This window comes from Ostrinia nubilalis, chromosome 17 (assembly GCF_963855985.1).
Source record: "Ostrinia nubilalis chromosome 17, ilOstNubi1.1, whole genome shotgun sequence".
NCBI classification, from domain to species: domain Eukaryota; kingdom Metazoa; phylum Arthropoda; class Insecta; order Lepidoptera; family Crambidae; genus Ostrinia; species Ostrinia nubilalis.
The window spans coordinates 7,492,518-7,509,949 of NC_087104.1; the positions used below are offsets into that span (position 1 = coordinate 7,492,518).

Consider the following 17,432-nt stretch of genomic DNA (forward strand, 5'->3'; position numbering starts at 1 on the left):
AAGTTGACTGGTGGTGGCCTTATCTCTTTTGAATCGAACATCTTTCCACTCCAAACTAATGGATCTGGCATAGAAATGTAAATGCCATAACTAAACATTTTACATCTACAACATGTTATAAAACCATAGATCTAACTCCAAAATCCTTTCAACAGATTGCTGAAGATTCAAGCAAGAAGAGCGCCTACGACAGCTTAGTAGTAGAAGTGGTGAAGGCACCAGCCATTCGCCCTACAGTCGAGTTCCAAATGACCATGGATTACCCGTTCCCGCTGCTAGCGTATGACGCGAACAACAAGAGAAAGGTGGTGGAGAAATTGGCCGCGCTCTTTGGTCAGAAGGAGACAGAGAACATTAGGATACACAGCATCACGAATAACCCTACTACTATTATTTGGTGAGTGTTTTGGACTAGGGATATTGGAGCTTCGTTTAACCATTTAAAATACCGAGAAAATCTTAGGCTCTATAAACACAAATCCCGACACAATTTCATTGGTCCAAGTTATACATTCCATGCTGCGCGCTATTATATAGTTTTATTGAGGCATTTTATCGATTTTAGGCGATAAGCTCATAAAGCCGCGCGCATCCTAGGTCAGCTGATTTAATAAATGCCGTTTTAATGCACAAACATACAGGCTTTTGGAGCTTTTTCCTTTCATTTGTTCCTTATTGCTCTCTAAAGATTTCGTCTCAGTGTCAGTGGCGGCGTAGCATGGGTTGGCACCCGGGGCGATCACCCCCCCCCCCCCCCCCCCCCCCCCCGTCACAAGTCCTAAGGCACCCCCTGGTACCCTCCAGAATTTTGGGGTACCGATACCGATTCGAAGACAATCGCACCCCCTACCCCGCCGTATCATGACATTGACCGCAGATTTGCCATGCAGATGCACCAGTGAGTACTAATCTGCGCGACTTGTGTCACCCCCTGATGCTTGGCACCCGGGGCGGACCGCCCCCACCGCCCCCCCCCTTACGCCGCTACTGCTCAGTGTCCCTAGGTTCCAGATCTTAGTGCTTATGAAATCAGTGTTGCATAATGCTAAACCAAATCTAACGTATTTCTTTCATTCATCAGGTACAACACCAGCCTACCAATGGACAGGTGTCCCAAGAAAGAGATCGAGGAACTCCGAAAGATGATAATCGTCGACTACCGCGGCTCCGCCGGCGGCGCGCTCAAAGAGAACGTCGACCACGTCTTCGATAAGGACCTTAAGGTCATGTCCATAAGGCTCATTCCACTCGGCCTGTGCGCGGAACAGAGCACCAAAGTACCTAAGACGACAATACAAGTCCATCCAGGTTAGTATGAACAACATTATTCCAAAAATGTTTATTTTTATCAGCATAAAATTGCCACCTGATATAGTTTTTATCTTGTAATCTTCTTTTCATAATAATGTCTGCATACTAAGATGGATTAAGGGAAAAATTCACGAGTATAATAATATAGGCGCTGGATGCCTAGGCCGCTACCAACCGGGCAATGTGGGACTGATTGGTTCAGCAATGGTCGCCCTGTAGCTGAAATGATGATGAGACTTTATCTTATGTTTAAGTTACCATCAATATGTTACCTGTTTCTAGCAACTAAATAAATTTCAATTTCCAGGGTCGTCTTCTAACCAGCAAGGAAGTAAAACGGCGAGTGCCGACAACGGATACCTAGTGACGTTCATCATACCAGCGGTGGTGATCGTGTGTATGATACTGGTGGCTGGCGTCATAGCGTGCGTGTTATACCGACGGCGGCGTACAGGTGAGATATATTTTGTTTTAATAATCAGTTGATTCTGATACACGCTTATGATCGCTTTGACTTAGGATTATACCTACATGTTGATGTATAAAAGAGGACAGAGCAATATCTATTTTAAAACAACGCCCTAAAAGGCCTAAATTCTGATTCAAGCTGTTTCTAACGATCTGCGTGTAACATGCCGTTGTCGAGTCGGAATACATCCTGTATTTTATGCTATGCGTTTAAACTGCTTTTAGTATTTTATGTCAGTGATGTAAAGAGATTATAGGTATTTCGTATTGTAAAATGTAGCTTGGATCCTGTAAACGCAAGACATAATTATGAGTTGATTATCTGTTAAAAGAAACCAAGCTGTATTTTACTAACCATGTACGTTAGCTATTTTTGTTAGCATTGTATAGTATTACTGTTTGGTATCCACTTTATTATTATTTTCAATAAAAAGTGTGAGCTGATCAAACAAATTAAAAATCACAAAATGTTAAGTAACAACTAACATTAGTTTTAATTCTGTAGGGGGCGAATATCCCTGAAAAAAAGGTGAATTCAAAGAATTAATTAAAACACAAGTGCTTTTTAAAAACATCAATTGGTGGTAGACGCAGACGCTATTTGGGTGTGCCATAAAAAGCACCGCTATGTATCACCTGCGCAGTTAAAACGCTATTCGTAACTTTTAACCTGTACTAGTCCAAGTACAAATGCACTCAGCTCTTCACAAGACGATTCGGTCAAGACAAAATAGGTACTGAAATGATAATAGCGCTAAAATATCAGAATCGATCTATCGTAAAGTCTATTTGATAGTAGAATTTATTCACTTAAATCTTGCACAAAACTATTAGATTAAAACTTCATCATACTTCGCCTAAAACCCAAGAAAAAGTTCCCTTTATATTTTGTCCGAAACTGAACACCTGCTAAATGTCACCTTACTGGGCGCGAGTAACATTGCACCTTCACCGATACGAGAACTCACTGGCAGATACTACAACATGTAACAACGACAGTTCCGCTTGCAGGCAAGATGAGCGTCGGCGACGAGGAGGAGAGGCAGGCCTTCCGCTCCAAGGGCATCCCCGTGATATTCCAGGACGAGCTGGAGGAGCGCGGGGACACCGAGCCCGTTCATAAGAGCCCCGTCATCATGCGGGAAGAGAAGCCTCCTCTGCTGCCGCCCGCGCCCGACTACCGCGCCGGCGACGATGCGCCCTACCGCCCCCCGCCGCCCTTCGCTGCCACCCGCACGCCCCCCCGGCCCAAGGCCACGCCCACTTACAGGAAACCTCCCCCGTACGTACCGCCTTAAGACACTGCCTCACTTAATTAAGTATAGCAAGTAGAACGACCGCGTTTCGAGGTTCGAACCTAACCGCCGGCCTCCGGCTTCGATTGTTCAAATTTTCAACTCGGTATCGATGTCCCCTCGGTCCGTTTGCGATCGAGTAAACCGAGATCGAGTGCTCCCTCCGTATGGAAGGCATTTGTGATGTTTTTGCGATCATTGCTCTTATTAAAACGTATAGATGTTAAATATTTCTATGCGTTACACGTTTGCCTTTTCTGATGTGTAATTTTAGCGTCTTCAACTAACTTGTCACTGTCGTTTCATGTCTTTTTAAGGTGTTCGAAAACATGGAAATGGTCGCATTAACCTAATATAAACGACACCGAGAAACCGGTCCACAAATTCGTTTAAAATTTAGTTTTGTATTTTATCTACGAAATCCACTTACTAGTCGTAAAGTTCATTTACAGCTTGTCTCATTACCTAATTTATTACCCGCTTGATTCTGTATTTATTATGGCAGCATTTAATTAAAACAAAACGTATTAGCCTTGCATTCGAAATAGACAAGGCGCTTTTTGTTAGACATACGTAAATAACATAGCGTGCATTTATTAATGGAAAATGTATTAAATAAGTAACCTCGTCGAAACAAGGAATTGTTCACGGTAAGTGACCACGAATTTCTTATTAAGGTATTTGTCACGAAATAGCTCGTAACTAGTAACAACGTACGATTAGGTGTTGGTCGATTCAATTACGTCAAACTGAAGAGTTCGCGATGAAATAACTACCTAGTGTTATTGTTGAAGTAGATGATGTTACTTTAGTGTAGGTTATGTATTCGCGAAATCGGCAATACATAAAATAATAAAGAGGGCGACACATACCTACATGTTGCATTTACCTCTTCGTAATTTCAATATATTGCGATGATTCGTGTTCAGTCGATTGGTAAACGCATGAAAGCCTCTAGACAATGTGACATCGATAGATTCGGTTTCATTGCAACCTATATTAGGTACAAAACAGTAATGTATGCGACTTTTTTCGAACCCAAATCGACTAATGTCACATTGTCTACAGGCACAGTTGTTAAAATAGTGTTTAAAACGTAATATTCAATTACTTACATATTTTATTTTTGATAGTAATAGCAGCTTAAGTCCACTGCCAACGATCCTAACAAATTACACCAAAATTAAAGTCCTAAGGTTACATAGATACCAGATATATGGTAATCACGATTTTATCATAATGTAAATGTTGACATGTTTGTCAATTACAATTTTCTATATTAATATTATCGAACTGTATTTCTTATTCTAACCACATGTATTTTCTTTCACTCTGAACGTAGTGTATTCTTTCTATAACTAGTGAAGCCCTAACAGACCAAAATAACAGGTAATTATAATGATGTTTGGCTAAACGTGTGCCATTGTTTGAAAATTGTTATTTAATATAATTTAAAATTAAACATATCGAAGATGTAACATGTTAGCCTTTAGCGTAGATCTTCCATACGAGATGTATGTTTAGGTAGTGCGTGTGTGTATGCGGTGTAAAGGTTAATAAGTAGTGGGAGGTGCTAGTCTTGATACTTGAGAGCCTGGTGTGGGAATTTTAGTGTTATTAAGAATTTTGAATCGCGCAATAATTACTAGAGATGAAACGGATAGTTGTTTGGCCGGATACCGGATACCGGATATCCGGCCAGCTGCTAGGCCGGATAGCCGGATATCCGGCGGCCGGATAGTTGGCCCATTGTCTCGTTGCATGTCGTGACGAGTTTAGCGCCGCACAGGTGCTTTGAACGCGATCAGTGGGTCTATTTGTAGACTAGACTTGTCACACTTTTCGAAAATCGAATCAGTTCGAATAGAATGTCAGATTTTGCCACTTGTCTAGGGGGTAGATCAATTCGGGCGATTTCGGTTGCCATCGTGAGTGTGTAATTAAATAGCGAAAATTAAATTAGTTTACTTGCTGCGTAATCTGACTGAACTGCATCATGACATCAGTAGGCCGAGTGTGAGTTTATATCAAACTCGCTCACTAGTGAGCGCGTTTAAAAAATGTATGAAAATTTTACTTTTCGAACGTTTCCCGCTAGGGGCGCTGTACAATCCGTCATACATTAAATGTCAATTTTTGTTTTTTGAAAACTCACACTCAGCCCTCTGACCATCAGTGAAAAAAAGATCGCCTATTTTATTTGGCAATATTTCGCCTTAACAGATATTTATGTAGGTATTCGTCATTAAAGTGTATTCACTATCACACTAATAGCCCAGAAAAAGAAATTACTTTTTTTAAAGGCCTTAATATGCCTTTTTGTAACTTTTTGGACTTTAAATAAAAGCTGTCATTATTATAAGCCATTTTATTGACGTTTACCTCTAAGATTAATGTATTCCATTTTATTAATAGGAAATTGTCGTAGTTTTTTAATATCCGGTATCCGGCCGGATAGTGAGTTACTATCCGGTATCCGGCCGGATAGTAAATTTAGGCCGGATATCCGGCCTACCGGATAGTTACCGGATATCCGTTTCATCTCTAATAATTACACGAATTTCCATTAAAACTTTTTTATAACTAATTTCGAATTTCGACTCCTTGAGAAACAATTGACACTTAATAGTTAAATGCTTCGCTCGTCACTTGTTTCTAACGATATCTTTTCAGGGGTGGGTAAACATTTATTAAATTCCATAAATAATGTTATTGGGTACAGAAGCGTCCCCAGCGGGCTCTCAAAGCGCCGACGTTTGGATCGAATCGCTGTTTACTATGCATGGTTTATTCGAAATGATTAGCTGATGTGTACACTATTAAAATACAATTAACTTAATATCGTATTGAATTATACAACTGACTCTAGTTATAGGCTATGAATAGATATTTTTAAGAATGAAATATCATTTTGTACTTGTCTAATTAATTATTACCATAGTTGTAAGGTTAACAAATGTAAACTATAGGGACTACTGAACGAAATGAGCTAAAATCTTTTTTCATTTGGATGTATTTTTTTCTACATTATACTCATTTAGAGTTTTGCATTTATAGATCTTTTTAGCGTTATTGATATACATTGATATAAAGTTGTTATCATTTTGTCTTTCCTTGGGTTCTGTCATATAATGTACTTAAATATAATGTCCACAGAAAACCGTACCATTTTCATCGTTTTACAAAACGAGTCAATCATTATAATTTGCGGTATTTTTGTTTAAAACACATTTCATTAAAAACGCACATTACATAATTTATGTAATTAATGAGCTTTTTATTTTTAAATAAATAAATGGTCTAGTGAAATCAAACAGTTTTATTAATACATTAAAATCCCCCTTTTGTTTTCATTTTATTAAGTTAAGTGTCACCTAATAAAAAAACATTTGTGTAAAATTACAATTTCATATCGATACCACATATTATTATTAACCACTAAGTTACCATTACCTATTGGCAACACCGATGAGTTAGTCCTATCACCTGCCAGTGGCGCCACTGATTTCGATTGGTTTGATAAAAACCACCACCACCACCAGTGTGGCTCGTTTCAAAAAGCTGTCCTTTAGATAAGATAAGATAAGCATTTATTGTTAATTGTGTTGATACAGTGGTGTTACATAAAAGGCACATAATGCTAAAGTACACAATTTATCCATTTCGGACGTACAATATAAATTGTCAAAAACATAATTAATTATTAATTGGATTATTATTTTGCAATGTCAATTATTATAAAATTATTCATTACATTATTTATTTTTAGTCTACCCGCATCTCTTGAATCATCTGGAACAGGTCTAGTATTAGTACCGGTGGCAGTTTATTTTATCGGTTGCAGCGCGTTCTTCATCATGTTGAAAGCTGAAGTAACGTAAGTTGCTCGTATAGAGTGCACACGCGGCATGCGCTGGCTACGTCAGCGAGGTAATTACGTGGGACACTATTTAAGTTGTGAGCCTAACTATGAAAACAAAGTAGTTTATTATTAAAATGGTATTGATTGCGTTTATTGGTATTGTCTTTCATGATTTATGTACTTTTTAATGTGTCCGAAACACTTTCCATAGCATTTTTTCCACTCAGCTTGAGGCACTTCCAAAGCATGGTTTTTGACCGCACCGATAGTTGCCTCTGGCTACATAAATCACTGTTCACGCATTTAATTTTAATATATGGATGGGTACCAAAAGAAGTGTGTAGATTCGAAGCAAGAATTTTGTAGCGTTGGACCTGTTTATTTCATATTTTGAGTGTTCAAATAGTCAGTTGTTTGACGAGACGTGTAAAAGCTCACATTTTCGTCACGAATGGCGATTCGACTATGCTGGTCAGTTTCCCTTATTAAACTGAAGACTTTTGGAAAAAAAGTGGCTGTTTACTATTAAGAATTAACCATTCTAAATTTCTCTAGTGACGTTTCTGTCATATTATCGGATATTTCGGAAAAATAGGCGACCGTAAGTTTCAAAGTGTTCCGAGCGCATGGGACTTTTGTTGGAATTGGTTCATCTTAAAACACCTCCATAGTCGATAGCTGTTATTGTGTGTTATCATTATGCATAGATCCTTAATTCGTCAACTGTCACAATTTTAAAAACGGCTTTTAAAGCTTTTTAACCGTATTTATCAAACATTTCCAAGGACTGAACGACACAAGCGTCCTATTGAGCGTTTGAAAAATTTTGTGACATCCAGCGAGAAAAAAACGTATTAACCATAATATGATCATACAATATTTTATTACTGCTAGTGGAATTAATGCCTAGGATTATCTCAATCCTACGATATATCACATGACGAGGTTTCTCTTCAATTTTTCTGACAACATCAATGTTTTCCGCCACTATTAGTCATTTTGGACGACGTTCGCAAAGTCCACTGGTGAGCCAGTGACATACAATATTATACTTCTTAAACTAGCGTTTTACAATGGTAAAGGATAGATCTTTATCACCAAAAGTGAAATTTAGCTGACCGCTTCAGTTTTGTATTGATTAACCACGTCGAAAGTCATAATAAATCTTCACGCGAAAATTTCCGCAAGTCAATTCCATGTTCTTGTAGTCAAGATAATTTTCAATTCAATGTTAATAATACAAAACGTGCTCAAATGATAAAAGTTTTGAATAAGGTTGTAGTCAAAAATGTCCAACTTTTCATTAAAAGTATCAGATGTTGTCTAACAACACGTTATGTTGTCGAGGCTCACAACTTAAATAGTGCCCTAGATTAATCTACCCGCATCACTTGAATCATTTGGAACAGTTTTAGCTATGGTTCTAGTATTACGGGCGGCAATTTGTTATCACTAGGCAGCGCTTTTATGCGGTCGAGAATTCTGTTAATCATAGCGCGTTCTTCGTCACGGTAAAGCTCCGGTAACTTAAGTTCCTCGTATAGCGTGCGCACGCGGCGTTCGCTAGCGGCGTCGGCGAAATCGTAATTATTAATCTACTCGCATATCTTGAATCATTTGGAACATTTCTAGTATCAGCATTGGAGGCAATTTGTTGTCGTTAGGTAACGCTTTAATGCGGTCGAGAATTCTGTTAGTCATAACGCGTTCTTCATCCCGATAGAGCTCCGGTAACCTAAGCTCCTCGTAGAGCGTGCGCACGCGGCATTCGCTGGCGGCGTCGGAGCGGCCGTAGCACGCCTCGAGCTGCGCGCGCGCCGCGTCTCCGCCGCGCGCCAGCGCCTGCACCGCCAGCCACGTGCACTTGCCCTCCTGGATGTCCGTACCTGCCTTACCTTCTTCTTTTTCATCCCCGAAGCAATCGATGTAATCGTTCTGCAAAAGAAGATAAAGGTGAAAGAAATAGCCAGTTTCTCTGTGGTAAAACATTTCTGCCTGATCACACATTCCATCAGGGGAGTAGCATGTCAAGAGCTTTCTTGTTGCGTTTAAAAAAACTGTGTTGTTGTTTGCGCCGTAGCGTTGTCATGCTGTCGTCATGCTGTGTGTCGTCAGTCTGTTACTCTGTACGTACTTGTCATGCTGTCGTCACGATGATGACACAGAAGTAGGGCCTCAAACGTTCCTCAAAGGTGATATTTTCCTGTTCGTGGTTTGTGGTCAGCAAATCAGGGCAAAGTTGCTTCTAGGTAAGCATTTAAAAAATAAAATTTCAAGTGACTTCCTCTCACCTGCATAGATAAAAGTAATCCCATTTCTTCAAAAATTTCTTCCACGGTGTCAAAGACATTCTTGTCTGCTTTGTTAGCCAACAATAAGCTAATGTAGATCGGTAGTTTAAATGTGTAGTAACTTCTCTTGTCAATTGAATACCTGTTGAATTGCTCTATTGTAAATTGGATGAAATCTTTTGGAGGCGGGTCATACTGGCCAAAACACAAATGTCTGAGAGTCTGAAAAAACAAATGCAAGTAAGTAAAGTCCTTAAATATTAACAACTACCCGATGGAACTCACTGCGCACCCTGCTGGAATGCGAATCTCCTTCTCACTTATTACTCGCATAGGTACCGGTACTATTTTATCCCACTTTTGGTACTTTCTGTTTGTATAGCCTGACCAGGAACATAAAAACCCTGGCATAGAGGCGCGTCAATTGCATTTGATAGTGCAACACTGAGTACAGTCGTACCTGTGTTAAATTCATAGGCTAAGTTTATGTATCAGGATTCAGGATTACGGGCTAATTTGATATTTTCATAAATTAACGAAAAAATATTACTATAGGTAACCTGGTTTAAATAAATTAAATGAAACCATCAATCGAGCTAGTAGGATTTATTTTATTATTCATCAATAATCAAATTCAGAACTTGAATATTCAACTGCAATGTTTGCTCATGAACGCTTCAAACTCGGTACTTCTTTCCCAATTCCATAAAATTCAACAATTAGAAAGTGACATAAAATTTTAAAATAGGTAGTTGAAACAAACCACAGCTAATTTTCATAGTGGACTGTACTATGCGATAAACATGTCAGTCAATTTGACAACCTTTGTCGGAAACATTATTCAATGAAAATATTGTCCGAACCCTTAGTATTTCTCTTCAACAAATAGGTACTTTAACACAATATTGTGAACCACTTTTCTTTCACGACTATAAAAAGATTTTAGCAATTTAATTCACAAAAACAATTGCGCACATTTAAAATAAAGTTTGTTTACACTTTGACAGCAATAGACTGACATGCAAGGTGACATGTCAATGAAGTTTTCAGTTACTGTTGCCATTAAAAGAAATTAGTACCATTACTTTTCCGCAACATGGCGAGGGTTTTTATGTTCCTGGTCGGGCTATAATGTGTGTTTCTGTTATGCAAATAAACGTTTTATCTATCTATCTATCTCCCCGTGTTCGCCCCGTTCCGTACTAGAGCATAGATACATTTATCTAATGACTATTGACTATTAGAGCGTCGATGTGGCGGGCCACATAGACGCTCTGGTGGCCGTCAGGTACGCAGTTAACTCGACCGGGTTGTGATCTCAATTGTTTAATTTTTTTGTTACCTACCTCATTGAACGTGTATAAGATGTCAGGATAACAGCTTCTGTCGCCAAAGTTTTCTTTCAACATATCGAAGACAATGGTTAACATGAGCAGAGAGTCATTGATGGCCAAAACTCCAACGTCGGGTAAACGGAACCAGCAGAGGGCACCTCGCCGAGTCGTGGATTTGTCAGACACATCGTCCAGGATTATCAAGCTTGTCTGAAACTGAAAACAATTTACTAGCGTGTGGTCTATGAGAAATGTCTAAGAATTTAAACTTCTTTTTGTGTTGTATAGTTTAGGTAGGCTTTAAATAGTAGGTAAGTAGTTCTTGAGATTAGCGCGTCCAAAAAAACAAACAATTTACTATAGACTTAGATTAATTAATTAGGGGGAGGCCTTTGTCCAGCAGTGGACGTCATTTGGCTGAAACGAACGAACGAAGACTATAGATGACATAGGTAGGCATCAGTTGCAGAAAACAATAGCAGTTGTCCTTAATTACAATACAATGATGAAGTATTACGTAGTTAATAATTTCCTTATTAGTAAGATATCATTAGCTATAATTTCGTAGTCGACTTGAGCTGAATCGGCTTAAAACGGAAAATCCGTTACATATGGTGATCCGTTATTTCGTTGTGAGGCCGGCATTTTGACTTGTTTTGCTCAAGTCCTAGTTGCCGGTTATGTACCTAACCGACTTTTTGGGATGGGTCCAGAAAGTTTTGTTTTGTGTTTACCAGTGTCACTTACCAGTTCCACACACCAGCCCAGAATGCGCGCTAACCTCATGGTCTCGTCGGTGATTTTGTCCGGACTCTCCAACCTTTGGTAGGCGCGCACCGTCATAAGACCGCGGGCTTTGCTGCCACCGGCTGAATTGTACTCCATCATCTGGTAAGTAGGTAAATGTCACACCACAATGGAGAAGTTTCGTGATGTTGAAAACATTAGATTTCACTGAATGGGATTAAAATATAGACCAAAACTAAAAAGCCGGTGAAGTTATTTTTGAAATCCATCAAGAAATGGCTGAGAAATTAATTGTTTAAATTACCTACATATTTTCAAGTGGAACATATAGGTACATAGGCGGTGCCGTGACGTCAGGCCACCTGTTAAAGTTTCAATCCCAATGCAAAGTGTCAAATAATTCCATTGAGATACAATTACGATTCAATTGAGCCATTTGTAAATTAGCGGACTTGGGGTCCTGGGGTGATGCGACCGTCGCATCGGTCAGTACCTATCATTTGTTTTAACAGCTCAAACTTAAACTTTTCCCTGGAGTTAACGATAAAAACACCACACTGGCTCGAGTAGATAGGTACCTAAAATACATAAAAGAAATACCAAATCGAAACAGCACAATTTAGGCGCCCTTATCACCAGGAAGCGATCACTAGGTACATCTAGGTACTACATACTAACTACGATTACGATGTCGTAGTATTTAATCCTGAAATGGGCTTGACGCAAACCGTCCTCTATTCGCATCGCATTTCATCACGAATTAAAAAATACATTAAAAAAATTAAATGGTCAAATTTACATGAACGTAGTAGGACTAAATATCGATACATTTAATCTATATATCTATCTATGAAAATGAATTGATGTTCGTTAGTCTGATTAAAACTCGAGAACGGCTGGGCCGATTGAGCTGATTTTGGTTTTAAAATGTTTGTCGTAGTCCAGGGTAGGTCTAAACGGTGAGCAAATAGGTACGCGCGCGATATTGTTTTTCTGTGACAGACAAAATTCTACGCGGGCGAAGCCGCGGGCGGAAAGCTAGTTTATTAATATTTACCTTTTTTACTCGACTAGCGATGTCAGGCACACTTGCAAACTTGTTCAACACGGCAGCTACAATTTCTGGGAAAAGCGCTAAGAATTTAGCCTTTTCCTCGTTTTCATCAAAAGAAACATCATTGATGTTTTTGTTGGAGTTTCTGTAAAGATAGGTTACGAACTGATGAATGCATGTTTCATTCGTTAATTTATTTATTAGTGTAGCAACTACTTACTTTGCCTGATATATTTTTTTGGTAATTACGTTATTATTTTGCGTGTGAATACTAGTTAGTTGACGTGGTTAAAAGCAATCTAATATATCTACAAATGCAAAACATATTTTTTTGCACCTCTAGGTAAATAGGTATGTACTTAGTCTGTGGAGGAACACCATTAGGTATGTGGTCGCGATTCCTCATCAGTGAGGGACCGAGGAAGAAGGAGAAGAAGGTAAATAATAAACTGGTAGGTATTTTGAAACTTGAGTAGAATCTATAGGTATCTATAGGTAGGTATTAACCGCCTAAGCACAGTCTAAGTGCGAAACGGACTCGCCCACGAGTGCCAAGTCCGCCCCGGGTGCCAAGCATCAGGGGGTGACAACAGTCGCGCGGATCAGTACTCACTGGTGCATGGCAAGGATGGTCATGATATGTCATGATGACGACGACGTCGCCCCGGGTGCCAACCCATGCTACGCCGCCACTGTCTAACTGTTCCCGTTATTAATATCGAGCAATAGCCCCCCTCACCTATTTATTTTAACTACGTATTCTGTTTTTATTTTTTGTTGTTATAGCAGCAACAGAAATACATCATGCTGTGAATATTTCAACTGTCTAACTACCTATCACGGTTCATAAGATGCAGTCTGGTGACAAACAAAAGCGAAGTCTTAGTAATAGGGTCCCGCCGTTGTAGTGTAGTGTCGAAGTAAAGTCATGTCGATATTCAGAAATGTCGGAGTAACGTAATGTCTAAGAAAAGTTTGTCGGAGTTTACTTAGGTAGCCCGTTTTTTTGGCTCAAAAACTGAACTCCGACAAACGTTACTTCGACATTAAGTTAATCCGACACTACTGAATATCGACATGACTTTACTTCGACACTACACTACTTAGACAAAGGCGAATATCCTTTGTCGGAGTAGTGTAGTGTCGAAGTAAAGTCATGTCGATATTCAGAAATGTCGGAGTAACGTAATGTCTAAGAAAAGTTTGTCGGAGTTTACTTAGGTAGCCTTTTAAATAATACTTCGATCATAGAATTATAATCATACTACAACGCACGCCAGCGTCCTGACGGGCGCGCGCGTGACACTCGACTGATATAATACCCGCCGGCGGGGCGCTTCGCTGTAGGTAATTATCGGATGTACCGCGCGGAGTGAGCCAGGCCTGGTTTGGGTAGGGATCTTTTTAAAGCAATGGAATTTAAAAAATATAAAGTAGAAATGGAATATAAAGTAGAGCTTGTTTACAGATGCCGATCAGCAACTCGGTAGTTCTTAAATTTTTGCAGATTTTTTAGTTTAGTAGAACCTAGGACTTATCGTCTCGTAGAACAAAAACTTTTATTGAGCTACGTAGTACCTACATAATGTATAAAATACCATTAATACAGTAGTTTATGTCGACCAGTCGCTAATACTACAGAGTAAAAGCTATTCATATCACGAGAATGTTAATGTACGGTTAGATTAGAGATTGTAAGATTATGATTTCACTACTTATTTTTCATAATTTCATCGGATTTAATAAAATAAAATGAAGATAATTCTATTCTAGTAAAAACTCACTTCAACTTCCTTTTCAATTCAATATCCTCAACAACTGTCTCCATTTGAAGAATATTATGCAATTAATTTTTAAATGTCTCTATATGGATTCTGGTTCTTTATCTTCGAGTACACGTCGTGTTTTTGAAAGAATGTCTGTTATGAACTGAACAGACAATGGCGATTGCCTTAGCTTTTATAAGTTCGACGATGGACTATTTAATTGCATGGATTCCATGTAGCAATCTGCGTCATTGTATTGAATATTAACTTACTGAGTAAGTTACTTTGTCACACAGCACTGCTCCACATTACGTAGACCGGTAAGTACCTACCGTTCTCCTACTAGATAGATATTTTAAGGAAATTATTTGTATTTTGGATAGTATAGGTACGTAATATTTAAGCAAGAACTTCTATACTTTTAATTATTATAAAGAGGAAAGATTTGTGTTTTTGTTTTTGTTGCCGCCCCGTTCCAACTGCAATAATTTACCCAGTTAGCAATTAATTGATAGCGATTGAGTATAGCAATTATGTAAAGAAAACAATAATCCAATTTAACGTGACCAAGTAGTAATCTACCTTACATTAGTTGCAAAAACAAACTTAAAATAGATGACTTTTCTCTACATAGCCTACTTAGTATACCTACCTTATTGACCCAGAGTAATAATGAATACTAAAAGGAATGAATAGAGCCTTTGAAAAATTTCAGTCATAGATCATTGTTTTGTGGTCTAGTAATTAGAGTTGAATCTCTCAAGGTCCTGAATTTTATTCTCGGGGGCGAAAAATAATAAAAATAATATTTGCTAATAGGTACATAACAGTCAGTGTATTTAATTCGTTTAAAAGCAATCCAAATTAGTCCTACCAAAACCTTTAAGCATTAAATGTGGAATAATAAAACCAATTTATGTTAGGTAGTATACAGGGTGGAAACGATAAGTGATCTCATTCGATTATTTCTAAACTATACAAGATATCGAAAAACTGGTTACTGATCCTGAAAGTGCTTCACGACCTCTATCCAATGATACCAATAATAGGTTACAAAATTAACTGGATCCATCCTAAAATTCAATGTTTCCAGCTTCCATACATTTAGTACAGCCACAGTCATGGGCGTCATGGCACTCATGTCTTGATAATATTATAGCAAGTAAAGCCTAAAACCAATGTTTTCCATGAATAATTTTAAATAAGAATGCAATTTAAGAGTTCATTTTAAGTGTTTATTGTTTAATAAAAAAAATTAATACTTCTAAATTTTGTTTGACTGGCATACATTTAGTATGGAGGCTGAAAACATTTAATTTTCGGATAGATGCAGTTTATTATGTAACCTATTATTGGTACCGTTTGAAAGAGCTTGTGAAGCACTTTCAGAATCGGTAATTAGTTTTTCGATATCTTGTATAGTTTAGAAATAATCGAGTGAGATCACTTAACGTTTCCACCCTGTATAGTGACTGAGTTTCTTGCGCTGCTTTTTCCCTCACCACACTGGCCCATTTATTGTCCTGAAGCAGTGATAGGGTTCATACTGGGATTGGGACATGTGCTTTTTTTAAAATCTACTTGCAAAGATAAATTAATGAGTTTTAAGTGCTTTTTTTTTGTTTTTTAGTATTATTGAGTTTTCTTGCACTTTTAATTAGCATTAGCTAAATAAAAGAAAAATAGTGAAAATTAGGCTGTATAGAGCAAACCCATAAGCCGGTTTAAACAAACTAAAAAAATATATGATATTAATTTGACACTGACAGTGACTGTGACAGTGACAGTCTGTTGTTGACAGAACAGAACAGCTGATTTGGGAACTGGGAAGCAATAAGCAAAAAAGTGGATAGTTCTTTCACTTTGAATTTAGTTGAAATAAGTATTAATTTATTACCCTTTTTGTGTTATTGTTCGTCAAATAAAAGCTATTAAAAATGACTAGTGAAGCAGAAAAAGTTCTACCTCATGTAAAAAAGAACAATCAAATGAATTTGAAAAATCTCCGCATATCTTTGAGGTATAGGCCGAAACTTTTAAAACTTATCTTAAAAATGAGGCATTGCATCAGGAAAAAGAACCTCTTACTAATGAAATTAAAGGAACGATTAAAGGTTTTGGTAAGTTAATAAACATAACCTCTAAATCTAATTGGCAAGCATTAGTTTGTCAGTATTTTTTTAGATCAAGTAGGCAAAGACTATTTTAGTTGAACATGTAATAATAATAGTGAATTATACTTATGGATTAATTTTTACATTACATGGTTTTGCAGGACAAAACATCTCTGCAGAAAACAGATTCATATTGCCAAACTGAGAGTGAATCTTTGAGTTCCACTATAGATACCAATACAGTAGGTTCCAAATCAAACGATTCATCCAAGTCTTTACCTAAGACAGAAGAGTCCTCTGATGTTAAAGAAGAGTCCGGTTGGGATGTAAACAAAGACGGTGAGAAAGCTATGAGTATAGCTGATCAAGTGAAGGAGATTGCCCAAAGTGCATTGCAGCAGTCGGGAATGGTTTACGTTGAGTCTGCAGGCATGTACTACGACTATAAGACTGGTTACTATTATAATTCTGTAAGTTGTTTGTCAACAAACTGGAAGTTTATAAGAGTTGTCCAACTGTTTGGCCAAATATTACAGTTGTTAAATATTTTTACAACTTGTCATAAATATCAGATGTATTAAGACATTATGACATTGATAACAGGGATGAATTTGAATGTAATGTTCCAGGAATTGGGTCTGTACTATCATACAGACACAGGGTGCTACTACTATTACTGTGATGAGAAGAAAAACTTTGTGTTCCACTCATACCCAGACCGCAGTGCTGTGGCAGCAAATGCTGCGTTACTTGCTCATGAAAAAAAGAAAGCTAAAAAGCATAAAAAGGTACCAGTTTTTAGTTAATACTGATGTATGAAATGTTTACTGATTAATTAATTAATGATGAGATCTGATGATTATATCAATCTCTGGTTAAACTAGGCAATTCAAATTTCATAAGTTTTTTCCCAATGAGGATGTTCGCGATTGAAAAATCCGCCAGATACCGCCGTCTACGTATTGCCATCTGGCGGATTTTTCAATTGCGAAAACCCTCATTGGCAAAAAGTAATAGCAGAGTTTATTTTAAATAAGCTTAAAGTTAAACTAAGCTAAAGCAAGTAAATATTATTAAAAGTACTTTTTCAATCTTTTTTCAGGATTGGAAGAAAGAAGATGACATTGATAACCTGACGAAAAACTTAGCTCAGGTTTCACTTCGAGGCACAACAGCCTTAGGTAAATGAA

The 17,432-nt window shown here is 37.9% G+C and overlaps 2 protein-coding genes across 3 annotated transcripts in view; one reads left to right on the plus strand and one right to left on the minus strand.

The window, feature by feature from the left end:
• Window positions 1–8,477: 8,477 nt before the first annotated feature.
• On the minus strand, window positions 8,478–14,303 carry LOC135079962 (farnesyl pyrophosphate synthase-like). The gene is made up of 6 exons (XM_063974609.1): window positions 14,147–14,303; window positions 12,366–12,507; window positions 11,309–11,449; window positions 10,574–10,777; window positions 9,228–9,449; window positions 8,478–8,871 (listed from the first exon to the last, which is right to left on the minus strand). Exons 1-6 carry the CDS (start codon window positions 14,188–14,190, stop codon window positions 8,527–8,529), a joined length of 1,098 nt encoding a protein of 365 aa, XP_063830679.1. The 5' UTR covers window positions 14,191–14,303; the 3' UTR covers window positions 8,478–8,526.
• Window positions 14,304–15,991: 1,688 nt separating this feature from the next.
• LOC135079966 (angiogenic factor with G patch and FHA domains 1-like) overlaps window positions 15,992–17,432 on the plus strand; it is a 28,793-nt gene continuing 27,352 nt past the window's right edge. The window contains exons 1-4 of one of the 2 annotated variants that reach the window (XM_063974614.1): window positions 15,992–16,248; window positions 16,404–16,712; window positions 16,872–17,030; window positions 17,345–17,423. In XM_063974614.1, coding sequence (XP_063830684.1) covers window positions 16,066–16,248; window positions 16,404–16,712; window positions 16,872–17,030; window positions 17,345–17,423 — 730 coding nt within the window. In that variant the 5' untranslated portion in view covers window positions 15,992–16,065. The remainder of the gene's footprint in view (window positions 16,249–16,403; window positions 16,713–16,871; window positions 17,031–17,344; window positions 17,424–17,432) is intronic. The other variant, XM_063974613.1, reaches the window with a different exon arrangement.